General features: G+C 35.3%; 1 protein-coding gene across 3 annotated transcripts in view; it reads left to right on the plus strand.

Annotated features, from left to right (window-relative positions):
- pam (peptidylglycine alpha-amidating monooxygenase) overlaps positions 1–10,276 on the plus strand; it is a 46,653-nt gene extending 36,377 nt beyond the window's left edge. For all 3 annotated transcript variants that reach the window (XM_086097300.1, XM_086097302.1, XM_086097303.1), the window contains 8 exons: positions 156–366; positions 850–1,053; positions 1,531–1,655; positions 2,950–3,046; positions 3,157–3,207; positions 4,640–4,879; positions 5,141–5,200; positions 8,673–10,276. In XM_086097300.1, the coding sequence (XP_085953426.1) occupies positions 156–366; positions 850–1,053; positions 1,531–1,655; positions 2,950–3,046; positions 3,157–3,207; positions 4,640–4,879; positions 5,141–5,200; positions 8,673–8,854 (1,170 nt within the window). In that variant the 3' untranslated portion in view covers positions 8,855–10,276. The remainder of the gene's footprint in view (positions 1–155; positions 367–849; positions 1,054–1,530; positions 1,656–2,949; positions 3,047–3,156; positions 3,208–4,639; positions 4,880–5,140; positions 5,201–8,672) is intronic.
- The last annotated feature ends 842 nt before the right edge of the window (positions 10,277–11,118 follow it).

Genomic DNA, 11,118 nt, shown 5'->3' on the forward strand with positions numbered 1-11,118 from the left:
AAAACTATTGACTTTGTTTTGCATTTTTAAACACTTAAAACACCTTTCTTTTGTCTGGCTTTTGACTCGGCTTTGTTTTAGTGTTTTATGTTATTTTTAAAGTTGAATAGGAAAAAAATGGATAAAATGTTCTCACTTACATTCTTTGCACTCAGGTTTTAAAAGTGAGCAGTGATGGTGGTGACCGAACCTTGTTGTCTCTAGGAGAGGCTTTTACTCCAGGAAGTGACCATAACCATTTTTGTCAGCCCACTGACGTTGCAGTAGATTTTGAAACTGGGAGCATTTTCGTGTCTGACGGCTACTGCAATGCAAGGATACTGCAATTCTCTGCTGAGGGCAAATACCTTTCTGAGTGGGGAGCTGGTAAGAACATGAACGCTACAGTATCACAGCAAAAAGTAGTTACTTCAAGGATCTGAAAAGCAAAAATTATGTTCTATCCAAATCATTCTGGATTGTACTAACAGCCTATATAAGCTCAATCAATAGCGACCTGATCTGATTCTATGTCAGTTTCATTTATCTAGCTTAAATTATACAAATACACTTTACATAAGGAGCACTCCTTTATACATTAAAGAAAACCAATGTGCATTAAGTCAGAGTGTGACTGAAGATAGTGATTTCCGATTGTGAATTGGCAACCTCAAACCACCTCCTTGTGGGAGTTTTTCCTTGCCTCCGTTGCCATATTGCTAACTTATTTTTTTAGTTCAGTTGGTTTTCTTTATTCCATAAAGAGTGTGGTTCTAGACCTGATCCTAATGTACAGTATCTTGGTTGTGAATTGGAGCTAGATAAAGGTAAGTGATGTGATGATAATTATTGGAAAATCCTGTCATCTAGGCTCATCAGACCGTAGAAGGCGTATACCATTCCGGATCCCACATAGCCTTGCATTTCTGCCTGCGAGAAAGGAAGTGTGTGTAGCTGACCGGGAGAATGGGCGCATCCAGTGCTTTATAGCTCAAACTGGAGAGTTTGTTAAGGAAATCAAAAAAGAAGAGTTTGGCGAAAGCGTCTACGCCATCACCTTCGGTCCGGCTGGAGGTGAGTTGACGGAGCTTTCCAGCGAGCTTAGCTTTCTTATATTTGTCTTTCTGCGTTGACTCTTCAGGACCAAATGGTTGTTTTGGTTGGTAGATTTTGCCATTCTATCAGCTTCACAATTACTTGTTTTTCAACCATAGTTGATTCACTGGTTTTCATGTCGGGTACACTAATCTAAATCTAGTCTTCATACCCATATTCCGAATACAAAAGTGAGAGTAGACACATTAGATTTGTTTACATATGCGGTTAAGACAATGGATGGATGTATTAGGACACACATGGGCAAGTCATTTTCCATTCCTTCTGCTTGTATGAAAAAATAATAGAGAGCATTACAGTGGTCCCTCGCTACTTTCTGGTTCACTTATCGCGGATTTGTATTTGGGTCCAAAATTCAGGTATTACGGCCTCTATCTTAGGTTTTACCTCGCTATAGCGTGGGTTTTTCACAGATTATTATGTGCTTGTTTGCAGGTGAAGATGGCATAATCTTTGCAGTCAATGGAAAATCTATGTATAGAAACTCCCTTCCTCCAATTGGCTTTGCAATAAATTACGCAACCAAGGACATTGTGGATACCTTCAGCCCAAAGAAAAGGGTAAACACACTTTTTGGATTATTACAGTTAAGGTGCCAAATGCAGTGCCTTTTTAGAAATGCAATAATTGATATCAATAGCCTCATTCACTGTCATCTAGCCATAATGCTGCTTGATTATCTTTGTGCTCAAAGATCATTAGTCACTCAAGCAAAAGTTATACTGTGTAGTCAAACATACATCCATAAATGAGTTGGTAGTGTGTGCAATTTCGCACGCAGGGTGAATCTGAAAGGAAAAACAATACATAAAAGTCAATGCGGTGGCAAATTTTGATCCACTGCACGCGCTCATTCTCCTCTTTTTCTAATCAGTTAATTACTTGTATAATTAAAAATTGGGAAAAAATGACCCCAATATTTTGACATGAACAAATATTCTAATTGTAATACGCAAACATTTATTAAAGGCTTTACTTTAATGCATGTAATTGTGTTTATTGCTCAAACACAACCTGTGCTACCTTAAACGTAGCCATCCGCTGTCACGATAAAGGATCATCTTCATCTATGGTCAAAATTAATAGTGATTAATCTGTGTTAATTCATGATTAATGCAATATTTTTTTGTGATTAATTAATCAGTTAACACTTTAACTTTGACAGCACAAGTTAAATTACACGGTAAAGAGTAATCAAGGTAGTGCTGTCACTAACGACTTCTTAAACTCGAGTCTCCTATCGATTATTCCATAAATTAATCAACTGCCCCCCCTCCCCCAAATAAAAAAATATATATATATATTTATTTTTTTAAGTCCACAAAGGTTAAATGTGATTTAAATTTAGTGGATATAAATACTCATTGTTCCTTATCTTCTGCACACATATGCACCAACAAAATTAGCCTATGCTAAACGATTACCAATCGCGATTAGAATTAGCCCTGAATAAACTCGAATCACTTACTTATTGTACTTTTCCTGAAAATCACTTCATAGCCCTAAATCAAGGTTCAGTCAGCAGCAGTCGCAGGCTGGATGGGGGAGCTGCACATGTTTTCATATATTTAAAATTAATTTCTTATATTTTTAACCAAAATTTGGTGAAACTCCTTTGTACAATTTTTTGGGGCATTCAATTTCGGAGGTACTGTATGCAACTTTAAATTCATAATGAGGAAGAGTGCAGGGCTCAATCTCCCCAAACCAAATAGAAAAACCTCAAAATGTCCAAAATAGCAATGACAAACACATTGATATAGCAAAGTCGAATGCTGCAATGTAAAATTCGACTTTGCTAACCCTCCTTTACGTAGTTTGATGTATTTTGATTAACTTTAAATTTATTTTCAGGAGTTTATAATGCCTCACGACATTGCTGTAACGAAAAATGGTAGCATCTTTGTGGGGGATGCGATCACCAAGACTGTTTTCAAGTTTACAGTCGAGAGTAAGTTCTACTTTTACCACTACTCTACTTTATTTCCTCAATCTTTTTTGAAAGCTCTCTTCAGATTTCACATTTTTTGATATCGTTGTTACTTTTGTTTCCTATTCCAGAGGCACATCGCTCAGTCAAGAAGGCTGGCATTGAAGTTCAAGAACTTGAAGGTAACTTTGCAAATACTTATAATTCAATTGTAAAAGTATTCACACCTCTTGAGGTTTTCCACATCTTGTCACATTATTGTATTGTGATTTTGTGTGATAGATCAACAAAAATTGGCACCTGCATCTAAAATCAATGATCTAGTGTAAGCATACTGCGCTCAAGCACTTTTATGCAGCTGCACCCGGATAAAGTGCAAACAAAGAGAAAGTTTAATACGACCAACGTTATCGCACATTAAAAGCAGCACTTAAAACAATTTTTTTATTGGATTCATTGAGGTTAATTTGTACAATCTACTTTTTGTTATTTAAATGTAGTATATACATGGGTTTTAAGAAAAATTTAAGTAAAATTTATGGTAATCCATTGGTTCATTACGTGCTGTTGCTGGCTATTATATTAACTAACTTGATAGAAGCCTTCTCTAACTAGCAGAGGTGGCAAATCCAGGTCCAGAAAGTAAAAACCCTGCCACAGTTTGGCTTTAGCCCCCTGATGCTAGCTAGCTACCTAGCTGTGGCAGGGTTTTTACTTTTTCTGAGCCTGGATTTGCCACCTCTGCTAACAAGTAATAAAAATGTGCCTGCATGCATGTACAATTCATCCTGATATATCAGTATTGGCCGTAAGTGAAAAAGTTGTATTGGGACATCCCTAGTAAATACTTCTGTTCTGGGAAGCCCTTATAGGCTTGTTAGAGAATTGAGATTGATCGATGAGTTTTTGTCAGGGCTGATACCGATTGCTAGTCGTCAAGGAGGCCGATAACCGATATTTCGAGCCAATATTTGTTTTCAATAAAAGGGAATACAGTATAATTCGCCGTCAAAATTTGTTTTAAAACACGCTGTATGGCCGGTTGGATCGATCAAGCAATCACTACCTTCAAACCCCGATATGCATTTATTGTGTGTATGGAAGCAATATTGGGTACATCCCTTGTGCTATGTAACAAGCAGATGTTTGTAATATATACCGTCACGCTAATAACATAACTGCCTAAACGCATCTTGGCTCTTTGAGATAGGCATTTTTGCTTCATCTGCTGCATCAAATTATGTTGAGTCATTTCCTGCAAAATGTCATGCTAATTAATTAACAGCCTAACTCAGTGTTTTGCCAGTAAGTGATTTCTTGATTCAACAAATATGGCAGTAATGTGAAATTGAACTCAACTTTCTAAAAACTGGTTAAATACAGTACAGTTAACTCATGATTTAACAAGGGGCCAATTACTTTTTTACATACGGCCATATAAGTTTGCAATTTTTTTCAATAGTAAATAAAAAACGTAATTTACAAACTTTGTCTTGTGTTCACTTGAAGTTGTCTTTCTGATATTTTGTAATTCGCTTAAGTATGGATGGCACCAGACATACAAAATAACCAGAAAAGATATGAACTTCCTTACTTTCATTTCTTTCTGTGTAGAAATTGAGGCATTTATCCAAACCAAGGTGACACCAGAGCAGAACATGTCAAAGACTGCAGCAGTTCAACACAAGCCGTATTTAGCTCAACACCTGAAGCCACAAGAAAATGAGAAGAAAAAGACTGTTGCTAATCCAAACAAAGAGCAACGTCTCCTACCAGTGGTAGTCACTGTGCTTTTGCTTATCCCTCTTCTGCTCGTCATTGCCATAGGAGTCTACATCTGCTGGAGAAAAAACAGTAAGTATGTTGGTTAAAAGATATATATATATATATATATATATATAAAAGCTAAAGGACAGTTTTGTAACGTGTTTGGTCTTTTTCTTTAAAGAAAAGTTACTCTGAAGGCCATTAATACAGCAAAAGTATAGATTGGATTTTTCACTTATGTCGGCCGCGCTTCATCACTAACATTGAATTACACTTGCAAGTTGGTAGACACAACCTGCTTTGCTATGTTGTTTCTTTCACTTACTCTTAACGTTTGACTCTCGACAGACCAGTATGAAGTGAAGACTGAGCCCAGTGCTGTTGGAGGGATTTTGGGAAAAATCAGTGGTAAGTCATTTCTTATGAGTAGCGGCTTGTCAATAGAGGGCACAAAAGGGCACCACCCACATTGAAATGGACAAAAATTTACTAAAATATAATAATAATACTTCAAAATATACAAATATCTGTTTTTAGATGAGCATGATAACTAGTTATCATTAGTAAAATTGGTGTTTATTGCTGCCATCTCAATCGATTCTATAATTAAAAAAATTGCTTATCTAGTGAAATTGTTCAAAGACTCTGAATGTTTTTTTTAATGCAGAAATGTATGTGAGCACCTGAAGACTGTGATTTTAGTGTGGGTTTTTTTAAAGTTCATGAATTGGCCGTGGCCTTAAATGTAATGTGGTGCAACTATGATTTACCCTAAAATTAATTTCCCCAACGTATTCATTCACCTTGTATTTTAACTGTTCTGTGAAATTTGAAGTGACACATTTATATTTCGTTCGGTTTCTGTAAAAAACTTACTCTATAATGTCACAATCCCCCTCTCAGATGTACTTCACAAGCTTGTTTTTTCTTTAAAGATGAAGTCAACCTTAAACATTCTCTGACAATAATATGTGACCTCACTAGTCTAAACATGACATTCTGATTAATATTACATTGGGGAATTTGAGCTATGCAGCAAAATCCAGCCGTTTTAATCCATCTCAGGGGGCTTCCATTTTGCCACCGCTGTCGACTGAAGATGACATCACAGTTGCTCAGGCCTTAGACAACGACCAATCACAACTCACCTGTTTTCTGAATCTGAGATCTGATTGGTTGTTACCTGAGACCTGAGCAACTGTGATGTCATTTTCACGAGTGGCAAAATGGCCGCCTTCTGATATTGATAAAAACAGCTGGATTTTGCTGCTTTACTCATATTCTACTAACGCAATATTAACCAGAATACCATATTTAGACTGGTGGGGCTGCATAGAACATATTATTGTCAAGACATTTTTGGGGGTTGACATGCCCTTTAAATTGGATACAAATAATAATAATAATAAATACATAATAAAATAAAATACATTTTTGTTAAAAACTGCACCAGAGATTAATATTTCAGCAACAGATTTTGACACATTATTCCAAATTAAATATAGCTATTGCTATTACTAGTCGCACTATATGATGAGCAGTCAAGATATCCTTGTCAACAACCCAATTCCAAAATATCAAAATAATAAAGTCGGAGCAAAAATAGTTCAAAACCTTATTGTATGTTCACCTATACAAACATTTCATTATCTTTTTTTTATTTTTATGAAACAGTCAAAATTTTCATGTACACTTACAATAAGTCTTTTAAACAAGAAAACCCATGTTGATAAAAGTTCAACATTTAAAAAAAAAAAAAAAAAAAAAAAAGCTTACAACTTTCATGAAGGTTTTTGAAATGAACCACATACAAATATTTGATCAAGCTTTAGAACCATTTAAGAAAACCAAAGTGTAAAGCTGATGATGTAGACTGCCTTTATGAGACATGTTTTTACCCTTAACTTCTGCAGCCCGCAAGCATTCCTGAACTTTGCCCAATCATGGCATTAACCAAAACATAAAGAAACCTGTTGGAAATGAAAATGTTTTGCTGGAGTGGTTTGTGCTACTTGATTGGTCCAAATTATAAGCATCAGTGCTTTCTAAATCATATATACTGTTGCCAGTAGTTCGCATAACAAGCGTGCTTATCCACACAAGTTGAATTTAACGTGCGTGCCAGTCGGGCAATAATAATAGTAGTTGCACTTGCATACGGCCCCAGATACCCGCCGTGGCACGTGATTATATTTATACTATATTTGTAACCGAATATTGTCATAGAGATACCTTCAGGCCGTGACTATTAACATACATGTGAAGTTTTGGGGGATTTTTGGGAGCATGTACAAGGTTTTAAGCATTTCTTCTTTCATGATGAAAGAAATATGAAACACAAAATTTGATATAGTCCTATAGTATTTCAAAAGTCAAGATTATTTTCTCCGTTACTGTCCCAGGTCTTTACATGGTCCAGGCCAAGTGATTTTGTTTTTAAATAAAAATATGTGAATGTGAAACACGGTCACCCAAATCCCTGTCCTAGTGAGACAAGCATTTTATACAACTACCATCATCACAGTTTCCTGTTGTGCAAGCATTTCACTTTTTAATTTAAAACTGACACAACAGTACCTTACTTTTTAACTCATTCACTTCTATTGATGGTTATAGACGTCAAATATTCATTTTAACTATTTCTATTAGTTAAACATTTTTTCCACTTTTGTTAACAAGAGTATGAAAACCTAGAATTTTTTTATTGTACATTTAGAACAGATATAACATTTGTGTTTAATCGTGAGTTATTTCATGAAGTCATGCGATTAATTACGATAAAAAAAAAATAATCGCCTGATGCTCCTAATTTTTTAATAATGTTTTCTTTTTTTAAATCGCATCAGGCGACTTAAGAATTGTAATTAATCGCATGACTTTAATAGTTAACTCACGATTAATCATAACTTGTATATCTGTTCTAAATGTACAATAAAAAAATTCTAGGTTTTCATACTCTTGTTAACAAAAGTGGAAAAAATGTTTAACTAATAAAAATAGTTCAAATTAATTTTTGACGTCAATAGCCGTCAATGGCAGTGAATGAGTTAATGACGCTTTGACCTTTTATTGAATTTATATGCAATACATAATTTTAACCAGCAGATATCACCACACTGAATTGTGTCAAATGCTTCAAAACACTGAACCTTTTCAACACTGTTGCTTCAGATTGATTCAGTGGTTCAGAAAGCTTTGGTTTCTCATCACAAGAATCTTTAAGGTTCCTGTTGTGACTGTTCATTGTGATATATATATATATATATATCCATTTTCTTAACCGCTTGTCCTACAAGGGTCGCTGGGGGCGCCAGAGCCTATCCCAGCTGGCTATCCCAGTAGGCGGACACCCTGAACTGGTTGGCAGCCAATCGCAGGGCACACATAGACGAACAACCATCCACAATCACACCTATGGACAATGTGGAGTGCTCAATTAACCTGACTGCCGCCTATATATATATATATATATATATATATATATATATATATATATATATATATATATATATATATATATATATATATATATATATATATAACATCTAGCTATCTAACCTATCTATATATATATATATATATATATATATATATATAGCTATCTGTCTCTATCTATCTATCTATTTTCTTAACAGCTTGTCCTCACATGGGATCTATCTATCTATCTATCTAGATCTAGATATGCTTTTGACAATGATGGATCACCCCATTAAAACTACACATTTTTGCAATGCAGTAAATGCAATAAAACTTTTTTTTAATTATTATTAAAGGAAAGCCTTTGTTAGGTGCTTTTAAAGGCAGGATTGTTGCTACAGTATGTAATGTGGTATTTCTTTTGAATTGAATTTGATATTTGTGATGTCTCCCCTGTGCTAAGGTAAAGCGGTTGGCAGCCTGAACCTGGGAAACTTCTTTGCTTCCCATAAGGGTTACAGTCGTCAGGGCTTTGACCAGCTGAGCACTGAAGGCAGCGACCAAGAAAGGAACGAAGAGGAGAGCAGCGAGTCTGAGAACGAAGAGTACAGCGCTCGTCCCCCGCCGCCTCCATCCTCCTCTTAGGAGATTTGGACCCCGCCGCAACCTGCTGCTTACATTGTCAGGGTGTATGTCATGCCATTTATCATCATGTAACTGTTGTTAGATGCCTTATTGTTTATATATTTAAGTATGGACTGTATATATATTGTTTTTTGCTATAAATAAATCAGTTTCTTTCATCTTAATTTAATATGCCCACTTGAGCAAAATATAATGAAATTATTTCCTTTCGTTACATTTAATTTTAACTTTTGTGCTCTTTTGTTGATTTATGGTGAGGTATTTTTGAATTTTCTCAAAAGATTTTTCACATTGAACCATTTGACACATTTACATTTTACAACCAGCATGAGCATATAAAAATATGGATGGTAAATATGATCACAGTTGGGTAAAAATTACTGTTAATGCTTAATTTTATTTTTTTATTTTTGGTTTATTGCTCATTTTAATAAGCTTCTTTTTAACAATCTACAAATTGTGATGTTAACTTGTAATAAGATTTAGATAGTAAACATGATTACATTTACATACAGAAATGTTGGAATTCTAAAGAATTGGTATTTATTTTTGTTTAATGTAAGATTATTTTAAGAGCAAAAGTGCATTCTTCCATACATAAATATCTTCCATGTATGAAAATTCCACATTATTATAGATAAATTCATCTTTGGTCTATGTTTTGACTCATTTCTATTGCAATTTTGTGCCTTTTCATATTTTGCCTTTTGTCGTCATCTGCCATTACAAAATGTACCACAGGAGGGAAATTGCTGCTGCTATTATAGATTTTTCTTCCTTCAGCGTCAGTGGATACTGTATTTACTCATAAATGTTTTGTGGAAATGTAATGGTCAATCCAGACTGGTGAACAGCCTAGTCTATAGCACTGTATCCAGGATTATGTTATGCTCTTTTCAATTATTTACTCAATAAGCATCAGTCTACTTTCTCTACCACTTATCCTCCCTCTCTTGGGTCGGAATGAGCTGGAGTCTACCCCAGCTGACTTTGGCGCTTGAGGCTGAGTACATCCTGAACTGTTGGCCATTGCATATTTACTCAGTAATCAATAGAACACTTAGTTTCATTTGGAAGTGCAGACACAGATAATGTGCTCAAACACACAACGGTTAACTGCATTTACATAATTTTCAAGGTGAGATAGTGAGACCTTTACACACACACACACACACCACCAAACAAAGTGTGTTTGTTTTCCCCGAAGTGTTTCACTTGCTTGAGCGTTCATTCCCTTTCACCAAAAACCTGTCTTGTTTGTCTGCTTAATTTGTCATTTGAATGATTAATGTATTAAAAGCATGCCATAAAAATAGGATGTTGCAGTCAGACGTGAACTGATATTTATTGTGACACCGGTTTTGCTGCAAAGGTACTATTTTAGTAACAATGGTATTTGTGTAATAAAGTGTTTGCAAAGCATCTTGGTGTCATGGAGGAGTCTTTGAATGGCAGAGTTGTTTTATTTTTTCGCACAACATCCTTGGATTTCTACTCATGTGGAAGTTTAATCTAAAAAATAACCTGGCAAAACCTAATTTGATAATTGTGATTCACTCGAGAGTTCTCCACAATCAGTCTGGAATTGCTCCAAGATGATTTGCTTGGGAAAGGCGGGACGGGCTGTGCAATATTTTGAGCTAATTGGACGATGCGGCATCTTGTTCATGTTTGATTTGACCAATCATGGCAATGGAAGAAAACTTCTTAGGAAAAAAAAAAGCATGAACATCTTAATCAGATAAAAATGCACGAAGCGCCGCTGTTCAACATTCAAAAAGGAAACTGAATAATGTTGCAAGTTTTTGGGACCATGGTAATATTTAAAATAGAACATATTTATAAGTTTTTGGGAGCAAATGAATTGCCTGTGTCCATTCATGTTAGATTAGTTTGTTTCCCACGGCGTCGGTGCTTCCTGGTTTCGTCACAGTTGCATATCCCACCCCAAACACAATGTCGCTCTGTGATTGGTCAAAATCAACAGTGGAAATCACCATGCTGGGTACCAGACGCGTATTTAGGCCATTTTTAGGGTGCTACAGCACCCCTAAAATGAACAATAGCACCCCCCAAATTTAGTATATAGATATATTTTTACTGTGTGTTCCTTTTAACAAGCTAAAAACCTATAGCTATAATATATATATATATATATATATAATAATTAATAATTCAAAAGTAATATTTAAACAACAAAAATACAGTACACCCCTCATTTGATTGAAAATGGTTTGATCCACCTCGACCCCTCCCCCTCCACT

Source organism: Leptonotus elevatus, chromosome 15 (assembly GCF_054856555.1).
Source record: "Leptonotus elevatus isolate MCC_2025b chromosome 15, RoL_Lele_1.0, whole genome shotgun sequence".
NCBI classification, from domain to species: Eukaryota; Metazoa; Chordata; class Actinopteri; order Syngnathiformes; family Syngnathidae; genus Leptonotus; species Leptonotus elevatus.